Source organism: Protobothrops mucrosquamatus, unplaced genomic scaffold (assembly GCF_001527695.2).
Source record: "Protobothrops mucrosquamatus isolate PMUCROS unplaced genomic scaffold, P.Mucros_1.0 scaffold13, whole genome shotgun sequence".
NCBI lineage: Eukaryota > Metazoa > Chordata > Lepidosauria > Squamata > Viperidae > Protobothrops > Protobothrops mucrosquamatus.
The window spans coordinates 1,572,067-1,588,294 of NW_015386400.1; the positions used below are offsets into that span (position 1 = coordinate 1,572,067).

The window sequence follows — 16,228 nt, forward strand, 5'->3', positions numbered from 1 at the left end:
CAGAACGGTGCAGAACGGTGATGTTACAACTGACTCCAGGAACCAGCGCAGAAGTGAATGGTGAAAGATAGCCTGGATCTCCAAAGGCTAAGTCTGCCAGGTGAAGAACGGGACAGGTGGGTATCCTAAGGAAGTCACAGCCACCATGTCAAGAAAGTTAAATCTCTACCAGGGGAAGGGGAAGGGGAAGGGAAGGGGAAAGGAAAAAAGGGAAAGAGAAGAGCAGACATGATTGGTTTTCACTCAGTATCCAGCCAATTGAGGTCACACAATTATGGAAGTGTGGGTGGAAAGAACTAGGAGAATTAGACCAAAAAGAAAAGAGATTTGGATAATTTAAATAATTAAATATAGTAGAAAACAATATTATTTTTATTTAGAACACAACGCTATAATAATTGGACAGACTATAATATAGTAAATAAAATAGAACTGACTAGAGAGTAAAAACAGAACAACACAGGATAACAAGAAGAATAATTCCTGAGAATAAAACAAAATAAACTCTGTATTGTAATATGATAGATAGAGAGGAAGGGTGGGAGGGATTTTTTTTTTGTCTTGGTACATATGGGCATACATACATGCAGGCTACATTACTACAGTATTCATTTAGAAACTTTTAAACATAAAGATTTATAATATTTTTTGGCAAGATACACAGTAGTCCAGCTTATACCAAATGTTCAAATTTAGTTCATTAAACCACTTACTGAAAATGGGTAAGCAACTGTAACCAGGAGGATAACAGACTTGTATGGATATGAAACTACATTGCTGAAGCCGGGGAAAAAACAAGATAGCACAAAAGTTAAAAAAAAATCTTCACTGCTCTTTTTTTTCTTACTTTATATTGCTTTAAGGAATTGAACTGTTCTGGTTTTCTTTCCTGAGCAATTTCAGAAGACTGCTTGATTAATTTTTTTAACTTTTTGTCATTCTCAAAACTATAAGATTTATTGCTCGATGTATTTGCACTGATTTTTGAATTTATTTGCAGCAATCTGACTGCCAACTATTTAACAATTGGGATATAAGAAGTCTATGTTTTTCCTGAAGTCCTTCCCAAAATCATATACAAAGTGGAACAGAATTAGAACATTTCATCCTGATAAATAGCGCACTTTCTCTTTTCTAAAACATAAAATTAATTCAGTGTATTGCTAATCGCACGAGGCAGTAATGCTCCAGTTGTTATTAACACTGACGCAGGAAAGCATGATGTGTCTCCTACATTAGCCACACACATGCCAATTTTCCTTTGGATACATACCAACACCATTATCATTGTAATGCCTCAAAAGATTCATCTAAATGCTATGCTTTTGGCCTATGCACATCACCAAATTGCATTTAGGAAGCATACTGTTTCTACTGTTTTTCACAACTTTTATTTTAATCCACATATTTTGGAAGCAGAAATGTCTACTTAAGCAGAAACTGCAAAAGCTAAGAATCCCCCAAACTAGGTCACTCTAAACCAAGCACTATCATCACCACATGATGGGGCTTAGCATGGAAGAATTTACCAGATAAATTTGAAAAGGTGAATTCTTTTCAAAATGAACTTGATTCAGGATCACATGATGGACCTATTCAGATTATTTTCTTGGCAGCAATATGAAAATATGAATTTGTCTTTTCCACATCCAGCCAACAATCTTTGTAATTCATAGAGGCTTCCTATTTAAGTGCTACCTAGCTTCTAAGCCCAGATAAATTTGTGTACCTGTGAAAGTGATAGCATAGCTGAATGTAAACAAAGTCAGTTTATTACAAACTGAACTTAGCTCTTGTTGAAATGAAAACCAAAAGAAGTTAATAAGGGCGAATTAAGACCCAACACAATAATTGGATTAACACATAATAAATCATGGTTTATTTATTCTTGGTTTATTTAATATATTACAATTGGCAAGGTTCATATATTTTTTACCTTTCATTTGGGTGGATCTACACAAATTGTATGTCAAACAAATAACATTATGGCTTATGGAATGTGAAAGCCCAGTATTTGAATGTGGAACTGCAATACTTCAAAGGTCATTTTTACACTTATAAACCAAGGTGAAGGAAGAAATGCAGATTCACTGACAACATTTTTGTGTGTAACATGTTTACATGTATACTTATGTTAACTGAGGTTCCTTGCTGCAAGACCCAGTTTAATGACTTATAAGACTAAATAAATCTGTAATTAGATTATCTCCAGTTGTTTTGGTAAACTCTTTGGATATGCTTTGCACCACAGTAAGATCTGCATATAGACACTGGATGGCCATTTGTCCAAACTGCTTTAGCAGATTCTACATTGAAGAAGCGCTTGAACTAGATGACCTCTGAGATCCCAAAAAGTAGAGAAGGGAACTAGGGGATCAGCCATATTGGACTTAATTCTCACTAACACAGATTAAATGATAGAAGGGTGTGGAAGTCACAGGAACCTTGGGGGAAAGTGATCGTGCAATATTGGAATTCAATATTATGGAAGCACAAGCAATAGAACATAGTCAAACTAGGGTCTTGGACTTTAAGAGAGCTAATTTCAATAAACTTAGAGAGAGCTTGGGAAGGATTCTATGGATGAGAATCCTCAAGGGGAAAACAATTCAAGAAGCTTGGGAAATTTTGAAAAGTGAGATTATAAAAGCCCAATCTAGCACAATACCAACAAAGAAGAAAAATAACAGCTCTCAAAAGAAACCAGCATGGCTGCATAAAGAACTCTGATAAATTGAAAGACAAAAGAACAAGTATAAAAAGTGGAAAGAGGGGAACATAACTAAGGCAGAATATCAGCAAACAGCCCGAGCCTGTAAAGATGAAGTGAGGAAAGCTAAGGCTCAAAATGAACTAAGGCTTGCAACAAAAGTCAAAAATAACTGCTTTCAACATGTAAAAAACAAGAAAAAAGTTAAGGAAATGATTGGTCCAATAGTGGGAGAAAGTGGCAAGAAGGTGACAAGCAACAGGGAGAAAGCAAAATTACTTAACTTGTTTTTAGTATCTGTCTTTACACAAAGAGAAAAAACAGTCCAACCTATCAAAAACAGTACTGTAAAAAAGATTAGAAACATGTTAAAATAGGCAGACAGAGAATGAGGTGGCTCAATGAAGTCACTGAAGCAGTAAACATGAGCTTAAATGGACTCCAGAAGATGGTAGAGGACAGGAAGGCCTGGAGGAATGTTGTCCATGAGGTCGCAATGGATCGGACACGACTTCGCAATTAACAACAAAAATAGGCAAGAAAATGGTAAGAGAGCACCTGTCCACCCTAGACGAGTTCAAATCACCGGAACCAGATGGATTACACCCCAACGTTCTGAAGGAACTGACATGTGATCTCAGAACTATATCTTTCAAAGATCCTGGAGCACTGGGGACCTATCAGAGGTCTGGAAAAGAGCTGATGTAGTTCCCATCTTCAAAAAAGGAAAAAAAATGAATCCAAGAAACTACAGACCTATCAGCCTGACTTCAATACCTGGGAAGATTCTGGAAAAGATAATCAAGCAACGAATCAGCAAAAATCTAGAGGCAAACAAAGTCATAACGAAAAGCCAACGTGGGTTTGTCAAAAACAGCTCATGCCAGACAGATCTTATTGCATCCTTTGACCAGGTGACAAAATTAATGTACCAGAGGAATGCTGTGGATATAATTTACTTGGACTTCAGTAAGGCATTTGATAAACCTATTACTTGATAAGATAGAAAAATGTGGGTTAGACAGCATCACCACCAGATGGATTCGTAGCTGGCTGACCAGCCTTACTCAGCATGTGATCCACAATGGAACTGCATCTACATGGAGGAAAGTGTGTAGTGGGGTGCCCCAGGCTGTCAAGCCTCCATCGGAGCCTGAATCTGCTGAGGAAAATGAGCTAGAACAGGACCCTATGGAGGTCAAGGGAGAGGTATCTGTGGCTTCAGAGGAATGTGGGGAAGAGCAGGCCGAGGCAGGCCAGGGCCTTTCAGGATTGGGACAGGATGAACATGAGAGTCAGAGCTCAGGCAATGAGCAAGGGCCACCCCCTCCTGATCCTAGAGCACGGAAAGTGGAGAGAAGGAGGGAACAACACAGGCAGGCTCAACTACTCGGGAAGAGAGCACTCCGCACACCTGGAGACTGAGACTTAAGGAGATACTGTGGGGAGGGGCAATTGTCAGGAACAAATGCTGATTTCTTGGAGTTTTGTGTACTGTTGCTGATCTTGGAAACAACTCTCTGATCTCTTGTTCTGTGTTGTGATTTCTGCTTGGAAACCCTGAAACTCTGACTATTGGACTGGCTGACAAACTTGATTTGGTGTTCAAAGACCTCGGATTGTATTTTGGCTTCTCTTCTGAAACTGCTCAGGCAAACTTGTATTTCCACAGACTCGTTAGATTTTGGATGTATGTTTCATTCCTTGTTATCTACATGGCCTTGAGTAAATTACTCTTCTAATCTAACTGTACGTGAAACTACTTGCAGCCAGAGGCTGCTGAAGGTGTGTGTGTCTTACTTTGTTCTGGGGCTAGCCAGAAATGTGGGAGCATTTGGGGAAAATTGGAGCAAATAAAGGACGGTTTGAACTGCCAGTTGACTGTTTTGCCTCTGTACGATGCCCTTGGTCATCACAAGGGCTCTGTTCTGGACACAGTGCTCTTCAACATCTTCATCAATGATTCGGAAGAGGAGATAGATGGGGAATTCATCAAATTTGCTGATGACACCAAGCTGGCAGGAATAGCCAACACTCCAGAAGACAGACTTAAGATACAGAAGGATCTTGACAGACTTGAACATTGGGCGCTATCTAACAAAATGAAATTCAATGGTGAAAAAAGTAAGGATCTACATTTAGGCAAGAAAAAACAAATGCACAGGTACAGTATAGGGGGTACCTTGCTCAATAGTAGTAACTGTGAGAGAAATCTCAGAGTCCTACTGGGTAATCACTTAAATATGAGCCAGCAATGTGCTGCAGCTGCCAAAAAAGCCAACACAGTGCTAGGATGCATTCACAGAGGAATAGAATCAAGATTACGTGAAGTGTTAATACCACACTTAAGGCCACACTTGGAATACTGCATCCAGTATGTAAAAAAGATGTTGAGACTCTAGAAAGTGTACAGAGAAGAGAAACAAAGATGATTAGGGGACTGGAGGCTAAAACATATAAAGAACAGTTGCTGGAATTAGGTATGTCTAGTTTAATGAAGAGAAGGACTAGGGGTGACATGATAGCAGTGTTTCAATATCTCAGGGGTTGCCACAAAGAAGAGGGAGTCAAGCTATTCTCCAAAGCAGAGGTCCCCAACCTTTTGGGCACCAGGGACCGGTTTCGTGGAGAGAGTTTTTTTCTGTGGACAGGAGAGTGCGTGGTTTTATGTGCTGCCTGCATCCCACAGATGGGTCTTTACTTGTTTATGCGAACCGGTTGCTGGCATGCCACAACCCGGTACTGGTCCATGGACCGGGGGTTGGGGACCCCTGCTCCAAAGCACCTAAAGGCAGGATAAGAAGCAATAGATGGAAACGAATCCAAGAGAGAAGCAACCTAGAACTAAGGAGAAATTTCCTAACGTTTAGAACAATTAATCAGTAGAACAACCTGCCTACAGAAGTTGTGAATGCTCCAACACTGGAAGTTTTTAAGAAGAGACTGGACAACCATTTGTCTGAAATGGTATAGGGTTTCCTGCCTGAGCAGGGGGTTGGACTAGAAAGATCTCCAAGGTCCTTTCCAACTCTATTATTGTTATTGTTATTATTATCATGTCCAAAATTGATATTACTCTAAGAATGTAGCAAGATTTGGCTTAATAGCAATAATGCTGAGATAGTCTTTCATATAAGGATTTTGGATGGTAGCAATGAAATGAATTTTTAGCTATGAATATTTATATTTATGTTTTAAAACTTTATTGCTTTTTGATCTGTCTGTATGATATAAGATATAAAATCTATTATTAAGCTACAATCAAACAATGCGCTATATTATAGATTTTTTCTCTATCTCCCTTCAGCATTTTATTCTAGCAATTCTGCATGTACACATGAACACAAGAATATTCATAGAAATGTCACCATACTTTTAAAATAGAGGAGTAAGCAATTCTGTAGCTTAACAGGTACAACCAGGTACACACCCTTACCTTCAGACTAGGTTTGGACAGCAGCTGCAAGAGTTCTCTGATCTCATTGTTTAGTGGTTTATTCTGCAGTTCTTCAGCCAGCTGTGAAGGAGATTAAAACAACCCAAAGAACATTAGCCAATACATTGTCTTATTCAATGTGTTGATGACAACCCAAAATCAGCCTTGTTCAAATTTATTACTTTCAAGTAGTTTTAGCATGAAGGAAAACAGATAATCAATCACTGCTCTTCATTTTCTGTCCTTTTCTGTCCTTTTCTGGGCAAGTCTTTCAACTGAATTTGACTTAAGTGACCATTTCTGGCAGCAGCACCCAGATCACATTCTGATTTATAGCAATAAGAGCAAATCCCAGAACACTCATCTAAGTGAATGGTCCTTTGCATGCAAACAAAGCACTGCTTGTAAAAATGGCTGGATCAAACTTATAGCAGTCTATAAAAACTAGCTTTCGAGTGAAGAGATGAAATCTACACTGCTTCCAAAAAACCCACAGTAGCTTTTATTGTTTAGAGCTGGATTACAGAATCATGGTGCTTCTGTTGTGTTACTACTCCAGATTTTATTATGTTTGTATACAAGAAGCAAATACTTTTAATGTTTTAATGTCTGACAAGTGAATCACAGAAATGTAATTAGAATCAAATCTCCATATATTCAAGCATTTTAAACAATCTTTGAAAATGAACTCAACTATGTCAGAGTATAATCCAAAGCAGTGATCTAGATAATATAGCAAGAAGCTCTAACTTCATATAACAATAATTGCATTCTTGTTATACAACAATATGCATGCCATAGAACTTATTTTTGAAAATCCATAATCATAGAAGCTAATATTCTATAATCATCCAGTCCAATGATTATGATCTGTAAAAAGAAAAAAGTTGTTTTCACACCCTCCCCATTTTCTATTTAAAAATATTTAAATAAAAATGAGTGAAAGTGTCAGTCTATAATAAAATTACAGCACTGTATCAAAAATTGTCACTAAGTATGCATCACTATATGTATTTTTCCTTTAAATCAGTTTAATTTTTCTCCCAGCATCTCATGTTCAATTTACACAACTATGCACACAATCAGAAAATACAGGGTTGATTTTTATTAATAACAATTCTAGTGACACCAGAGGACTTCCAGGGAAGAAATGGCAAACTTAAGACAACCCTGCTAAAAGTGGAGCTGATAAAAAGATTGGAATGAAGAACTAGAAAGCAGATTAGCTCTTTATAATTCCTCTCCAGACAAGGAGTTGCCCACAAGTGCTCCAGACAGTAGATCCTCACAAAGACTGCCAGACAGTGGTCTCTGATGGATTTAGACACTGGGAGATGAAGAAACAGCAATCTTGCTCAAACCATGGTTGGTATATCTAAAATGATACTGGGTTCGCATATAGTAATCCTCAACTTATGATCACAACTGGGATTGAAATCTGCATCAATGAGCAAAGCTGTTGTTAAGTGAGATGCCACATGATTTTTTTGCTAAAATCCTGGCTCTCCTAGTCATAAAGCGACCTCATAGGTTAGGTGGATGAAGCAAAAGAGCAAAGGTGGGCAGGAAGCTCCCTCTATGAGCAGAAGGGAACTCTTGTCGTGTGGCACAGAAACGGAGCTTGGATCTCCAGGATTCCCACTTCATTTCTCCAGCTCAGTGCAGAAGTTCCCTTCCATGCATGGATGGGGTGGGGAAAACTCCTGCACTGAGATGAAGAAATGAAGCAGGAATCTTGAAAATCCGAACTTCATTTCTGGAGCCAGATGAAGGATATCTGCACCCCCTGGGCATGGAGGAGAATGGAGGGGAAGCAGGGGACACGACCTTGAAACTTTCCCTGCTAGGTTTCCCACTGACTTGCTAAAGAAGTCAGCAGAGAAGATTGCAAATTGTGACCACGTGATCATAAGGTACTTGGCCACTGGTTGTGTGAACAGGTTGCCAAGCACATAGATAACGGTCATGTGAGCTGGGGAAACCCGGCATTTTATAATAGCTGGAAATGCTTTATGGACTGTAAAGCACCCTTTCTGAGTCATTATTAAGTTTGAATAGTCATTAAACAGCCAATCCTAAATCAAGGACTACCCATAGTTAATTTTCAGATAATTTTCAAAAATTGATTGATTTTCAGCTATTAAGAACCCAAGTTAATTTTATGAATGTTTGCGATTACAATTAGACTTTGTTTAAAACATGTTATTGAAGAGGAACAATTTTTACTGGATAAGATTGAGATTGATCTGAAAGTGGATTTAAAAATAACAGGCTAGAAGAATGATATGGGAAAAGATGCTACGTGGATATACTAATAAAATCAGTTGATGTTTTAATAGTTAAAAGGGATATACAAATAAAAAAACAAGAGAGGGATCTGGATAACATTCTTATATTGGATTCTTATATTGGATTTACAAAGAGATGTAAAGCTTTTAAGAATTTTGTGAGAAGGGACCAAAAAAATGAAAAGAAATCAAGTTCTAGGACATTATTTGAAAGGATTAAAGATCAAGATTGTTAAAAGCAAAAGGAAGGAATATAAAGTTGGTATATTTAATCAAAGTTAAAACTGATACATTGTTATCTCTGCTAAACTTTAATGGATTTTAGCTGACATGGATTGAACAACGATGTTTTAAGGATTTGTTTATAAATAAGACATGGGATATAGAAAGATCATTTGTTGCATTTTAAGAAAAGGAGATAAAATTACTAAAATTGTTTATACTTTTGATGAAGTGGATGCATTTCTTTATATATTTTATTTCTTTTTCTTTACTGTATTCTTATTTTTTCTATTTTTCCATTTTTTTATTTTCTGTACTATTTTGTGTTCTAATTCCTTTATTTTTTAATTTGTATTGTTTTTATTTTAATTGTAATTTTTGATAAAATTACTATAAAATTATAGCAACAATAAATTAAATAATGTGCCATTTGGCATAATTTCATTTTCAATTTGAAAAGTAATTTGAAAAGATGTCTCATTTCTTTAATTATTATTAGTAATTTCTCTTATTCTCTTAGTTTATTAGTTACTTTATCTATATGTATTTTTGGAAAACAACATTCTATTCACTTAACATATTAGATGGCAATTTTTCTTTCAAGATAGATGATAAAATGTATCTTGGTTATCAAGGCAGAACGAGAACACTTCTAAATGCCATGTTTTTAGAATTAAAGACTTAATACAATTGAAAACAAGATGATAAATCTTATGACCATAGTTCTTTGGAAACTGTTCTCTATTCTTTTCAGATGATCTACTTCATATGCTTATTCTATCCACTGCTTTCAGTCTTTAAAAACTGTGATTTCAATGGACATTTCATACACACTTACATCATCTGCCAAAGCTGATGCATCGTGCAACATGGGCACGGGGCTCTGTTTTTCATAGTGATGCAATTTCTCATGAATCTAGGAAATAATGGAACAAAAAGGTTTAGTTAGCAGCAGAAATATGTGGAGATATACACTGGCTAGTTAAACAACTGCAAAAATAACCCCCACCGATTTTACGAAGCATTTAATAGTGAACATATTGATATAATTCATCATCATCTTTTGATGAAGTGATGAAATTATGAAATCAAATAGAAAAAAATAACCATTACAGACCAATATGCAGTCAAATTAAACATTCATTTTTCTTTCTCTTGTTTTTTACTTTGTAATTCTTTATCTCATCAAATGTGCAGATTACACCAAGCTGGAAGGAATAGCCAACACTCTAGAACAGTGGTTCTCAACCTTCCTAATGCCGCGACCCTTTAATACAGTTCATGTTGTGGTGACCCCCAACCATAAAATTATTTTCATTGCTACTTCATAACTGTAATTTTGCTACTGTTATGAATCGTAATATAAATATCTGATATGCAGGATGTATTTTCATTGTTACAAATTATACTGTTATAATTTCAGTATAATAGTTTACAGTAGCTGAAGCAGATTGGATTAAAACAGAATGGCTGCATTTGTGCAACTTATGAAGCTTGATTACTTTAAACTTGATGTCAATGTTGCTTTTTGTGTGTGCAGTCTTAGTGAATTATGGAAATATAGCCCCTTTATTCTTCTAGTATTATGTGATTCAGAAAATGGGTCATTTCAGCTGGTCCAGCGATAGGCAACCTTGGCTCTTTTATGACTCGTGGACTTCAACTCCCAGAATTCCTGAGCCAGCTATGCTGGCTCAAGGTTGCCTACCCCTGAGCTAGTCAGTGGTTCCTCTTCTTTTCTCCCCCCCCCCCAGCTCCCCACCCCAGCTCAGTCAGCAGCTCAGTTCTGGGGCTGTACCTGCCAGAATCTTAGGAGAGATTTTTGGAAGGAGGTCTTGTCCACTGAGGCAGAGGCAGCAGAAGAGAAATCCATTCCTTCCTCCCACCCCACTGCTGGTTCCACTGAGCAATAATCAACTGCTTTTGGTGCAGCAGCCAGGGCAGGAAGAATGGGGGCATCACTGCAGCAACTGCAAGACCCCTTGGAGCTTCTTGATTCTACACTAGGAGCAGATTCATTTCCCCCCCCCCTTCCCGGCTTTCCAGAGGCACACTAGGAAACAGAGAAAAGGCAGGCAGGAGGGGAAAGGGAAACACATACTGCAGACCAAAACATCCACCCAAAGCAGCATTCATCTCCAAAGCCCCCCTCCTTTGATCTCTTCCCTTTTCACTGCCTGGACCAGTTTTCCTTCTCCCATCTGTAATGAAATGGCGCTCCCTTCCCTTGCATCCCACAAGTAGGAAGCCATCAAGAGGGGGGAGGGATTGAGCAGCAGGAATCAAAAAGTACGTGCTGTCTTACGGAGGGCTGCAGGGATCACAGAGGAGGAGAGGACAGGGGGGGAAATCAGCGGCCGTGGGAAGAGAGGAAAAAGCTCTGAGCAAGCAGTTGTCTTTAGCCATCGACGAAAAGTGGAGGGCACCAACTGCACCGCAGGGCAAGAAGTAAAGGATGGAAGAGAGGAGGGGGCTCAGAGTTGGGGGGATGTGCGCACAGGGCGGTAGGGGGATAGGAGAAAGCCAGGCTTCGATAACTGGCCGCTTGCCGGAAATCACAATCCCCCTGAGGGAGCGATGCTTCCCTGAGCCAGAATGAAACCGAACGTCCTTCAGAGAATTCCGGGCCTGCCTGAATGAAGATCAACGGCTTTCCCTTCCGCTTGGCTCTGCTAGGCCCGCATAGAATCCAGGGCTTTCTGACAGGGCAGGACTCAGCAGAGGTAGATGGGGGAACAGCAGACAGGAGAATCGGTGGCAGGAGGGGAAGGGCTGTTCTGCAGGGCTGCCTCTCACCTCTTCAGGTGAAGACTACTGGAGCTGCGGCTGCTTTGGTTGCCCACCAGGCGGGCGATCTCGGAAGGGTCGCAAACTCCTCCCCCTGCAGGCAGTCCTCTGCTCCCCCCCCGGACTTGCCGTTCCCATCTAGCGCAGGTGATTCCCACTGAGCCCACCAGAACTAGTAATCGGGGCAGTGGAGGAAGCTTCCGACTCTGGTTAGCACCACTCGGTGCCTTCCTGGACCCGGGAAGCGTTCGGACTAAGCCGACCTTCCGTGGTTTGTGGGGCAAAGCCGAGCAATATCGCGCCGAATCCTCTGCAGAATACAAGGAGAGACCAGCTCGGCTGCGAAAAAGCTTCCCTGGAAAAAGCACTCCTGTTCGATTCAGCCGAAGGACATCTGGGACCGCACGGAGAGCCTTTAAAGCCATTCCCCGATCCCGAGGTGGATGCAGCCGTCGAGATGCAAAAGAACACCGCCGCGTATCTTAGACTAAGTTCCTAAGACCATCGGAAATATGTGTTTTCCAATGGTCTTAGGTGACCCCCCCAAAGGGGTTGCGACCCACAGATTGAGAACCACTGCTCTAGAAGATAGGCTTAAAATACAGAAGGATCTTGACAGACTTGAACATTGGGCGCTAACAAAATAAAATTAAATGGTGAAAAAAATAAGAAAAACCAAATGCACAGGTACAGTATAGGTGATACCTCACTCAATAGTAGTAACTGTGAAAGGAATCTTGGGAACCCTAGTGGACAATCACTTAAATATGAGCCAGCAGTGTGCTGCTGCAGCTGCCAAAAAGGCCAACACAGTTCTAGGCTGCATTCACAGAGGGATAGAATCAAGATCATGTGAAGTGTTAATACCACTTTATAACACCTTGGTAAGGCCACATGTGGAATACTGCATCCAGTTTTGTCACCACAATATAAAAAAGATGTTGAGACTCTAGAACAGGGATAGGCAATCTCGGCTCTTTTATGACTTATGGACCTCAACTCCCAGAATTCCTGAGTCAGCATAGCTGACTCAGGAATTCTGGGAGTTGAGGTCCATGAGTCATGAAAGAGCCGAGGTTGTCTACCCCTGCTCTAGAAAGAGTGCAGAGAAGAGCAATAAAGAAGACTGGGGGACTGGAGGCTAAAACATATAAAAAACGGTTGCTGGAATTGGGCATTAGTTTAATGAAGAGAAGGACTAGGGGTGACATGATAGCAGTGTTCCAATGTCTCAGAAGTTGCCACAAAGAAGAGGAGTCAAGCTATTCTCCAAAGCATTTGAGGGCAAGAAGCAATGATGGAAACTAATCAAGGAGAGAAGCAACCTGGAATTAAGGATAAATTTCCTGACAGTTAGTACAATTAACCTAGTGGAACAACTTGCCTCCATAAGTTGTGAATGCTCCTTCACTGGAAGTTTTTAAGAAGAGATTGGACAACCATTTGTCTGAAATGGTATAGGGTTTTCTGCTTGAGCAAGGGATTGGACTAGAACACCTCCAAGGTCCCTTCCAACTCTGTTATTCTATTCTGTTCGGTTCTGTCCTGTCCTGTCTTCTCTCCCACCTTACTTACAATTTAGATATAATTCTTCTGAAAACAAAAATACATAGCATACTATACTTTACCAATACTTCTGAAGTTACCAACATAAACAAGCAAAGAGCTACATTGTTTTCCTAATATTTATTCAGAAAATATACTTAGATATCATGTTTCTTAGATTTTAATAGCCATGTCACAACCATCTGTTTTTATCCTCTGTACATACAATTAAACATTTTTGGACAGGCTATGGAATAAAATACATTTGTAAGAAGATGTAAACAGGTTGTTTCTACAAGTCTTTTAAAACATATAAAATATCAAGTTATTTAAACATACAACATATTCCTGCATTTAAACAAACTAACATTAGTATTTCCTCATATTTCAACATAATCAAGTAATGACTGTTTAGTTGGGTTATAAAATCTAGACATTGTCACAATGATTTGCAAGCATTCCATTTTGCATAAAATGTTTCTTCAATGCTAGAATATTTTCCAACATTTTTTAAAAAATAACCAAAAGAAGAAAGCAATAGATTTAGTTTTAACATTGCAATAAGCAAATTGCTTATTTACATAACTTTTTTGTTGGATTATGCCAAGTCAATATAATTTAACATTTTCTCTGCCAAAAATGGACTTAATAACATGTTTGGAAAACCTGCAAGAACGTACCTTCATGTTTCCCCCCACATCTACTTCCCAAAAAAACACTGCTATTAAATATGATTTCTATTTACCTGTCACACATATGATTAATTTTGAAGCCATCTAAAGAAGATGGATTTTGATTTAACTTGGGACATTTATATTGAGACAATAAAATTTGTGAGTTATTTATTATATTTCTATACCCAGAAACCCAATTTGCAAGTTATTTGAAAAAGCACTTCATTTATTCTAAAGGAGAAACTGATTATATTATCCACACCTCCTTTTTATAAACTCTTAGAAAATGGTGCTTTAAGAGAGTTACTATAAAATAGTAAAATATTATACAATAACTCTCCTAAACTACCATTTTCTACAGAACAAATTATAAAATTGCAAATGTGTCAACATGTCCATAAAGACTTGGGAACCCTTAAGAGATTGCTACTTTCTCTAAAATTTCCCTAAACTTAACAGTAGTTAATGCTCTCATTGATTTTAACCACTGTTAATCACTGATTTAACCATATCAGGATTTGAATTCAGAATTTAAAGCTCCTTTGAAATTTTGATTAGCTGTATTTTTAAATTTATAATTGTAGAAATGATAATTATACTAAATATTCTGTTTTAAACTATAAACCATTAATGTTAGGACTATAGTTTTATTTGCAAAAATGGTGTTCTGTTTTATTCATTAAAATTAATGTTGGAATTATCTTCTAATTCAATGTATTTGCCTTATCTGACCTGCAATATTATTTTGCATTCCCCTTTCAATTTTCAGTCTATAGATGTAACTGAAAAATCTAGACAAAGCTGAAATTCATCTTCTGAATTAATAGTTAAGTTATGCAGACTGTTCTATTTTTGCAAGTGTATAATCTAAATACTATTATAAACCCCTTACTTCTTGGACAGTCTCATTAAAAACCAAATGTTGGTCTTTCTGAAAGAAACTGACTTCTTTGTTCCTCATATAACAAAATAAAGCAGCTATTATTTGAGATTTCAGAGACTTCATTCAAATGAACCTTTTTGGTCAATAAAGAGAGTGTTTTGATGACTCTGCTTATAGGAAGAGGTCCCCATGGTAGATAAGAGGAAATTCAGATTAAAGCCAAATAAATTAGCTTTCCTCCAAGATAAATTTCTCTATGCTTTTACAGCCAAACTCCCTGCTCAGTTGCTGAAAAAACTATTTTCAAAATTGGATGAGTTTTTGTTGTGTACTTTAATCTCAAGGTTTTTTTTTATAACTTGGACACTTTCATAGTATTCAAAAATTGGAAGAGAAACTCTTATCTTGTCTTTTTTGACATGAAATCATGAGGCTCTACCAACAATCTTGTTTTATAAATGCAGTCGACATACTAAACTTGAAATCCTTGAACAGCTATATAGCTGTAAAGCTATATAGCTCTCTTTCTTTAAATATATTTAAATATATTTAAAAGCTCAAAATACATCTTTCTCCTATATATTTATATGCTTGTTTATTAATTACTGCATATGCAACCCATAACAACTTGAATACAGACTGCTTAAAGACTGGAACAGGTGTGTATAGCACGGCTGCATTGGTCCATCTATTCAATTAATACACAGAAGGAATTTTGAGGCACCTGTTCCACTCCCTATCTCTCAAAAGCATCCACTGCCAGATATTCATTGCTGAAGACAAGGAGCACAAAAGAACCCTATTTTATGCCCTCAAGCTATACAGGTCTTGCAGGGAAAAAATATCTTCACTTCTACCTCATGGAAAAAGAAACATTTCTTGTCCCTCTTCAACAGCCCCTACAGCTGGTTGTATAAAGGTATGTTGGATTGCTGCTCCAATCTTTTCCATGTTCCAGTGGTGGAAGTAGAAGGCAATCTTCAGAAATCTTATTTATATGGCCAGAAGGGAGAAAAGGCATTTCAAAAATGATTCTTAGGATATAATTCTTCAAGGATATACTGTAATTCTTCCAAGAAGGTTCCACACCCATTTGCATTCTGATTCAGGTAGGCCTGAGGGCACAGATAAACCCCCAAATAGCCTCAGTGACTCTCAGAGAGCTAAAGACCAACCTTCAGAGTGCTAATGAACAGATGATAAATCTTTCTGTTCTCCACCATTCGGTCAGAACTGAAGAAGCTTCTTGGATGAGAAGCGAAATAACTTCAAGGGAAAAAAACAAAGAAAGAAAGTCCAATTGCCTTTTGAAAAGCATCTTTAGGACAATTTTGAGGCAACTTTAATTTAAAAGAATCAGAGATTGCAATCAAATTTGGTAGGAGAAATTTTGATATTTTAAGATATGCAGACAACACCATTCTATTGCAGAAAATAGAGGTCAAGGAAGAAAGTAAAAAAGCTGGATTGCATTTAAACATCAAGAAGACTAAAGTTTCCAAAACAATAGAAATGATATGAACAATGAAAAATTGAATCACTCCAGAATTTCATTTTTCTTGGTTCTAAAATTTACCTAACAGGAGTTACTACCCCAAATTAAATGAAGATATGTTAGCTGCACACACTGCAATGATTAATATTAAAAAGATCTGGACAATAATAATAATTTAAAAAGCAGAT

The 16,228-nt window shown here is 37.9% G+C and overlaps 1 protein-coding gene across 1 annotated transcript in view; it reads right to left on the minus strand.

Moving 5' to 3' along the window:
* MPP7 (membrane palmitoylated protein 7) overlaps positions 1 to 16,228 on the minus strand; it is a 60,632-nt gene that overhangs the window by 32,045 nt on the left and 12,359 nt on the right. The window contains exons 3-4 of the mRNA XM_015810655.1: positions 9,495 to 9,572; positions 6,147 to 6,227 (exon numbers count right to left, since the gene is read on the minus strand). Coding sequence (XP_015666141.1) covers positions 6,147 to 6,227; positions 9,495 to 9,572 — 159 coding nt within the window. The remainder of the gene's footprint in view (positions 1 to 6,146; positions 6,228 to 9,494; positions 9,573 to 16,228) is intronic.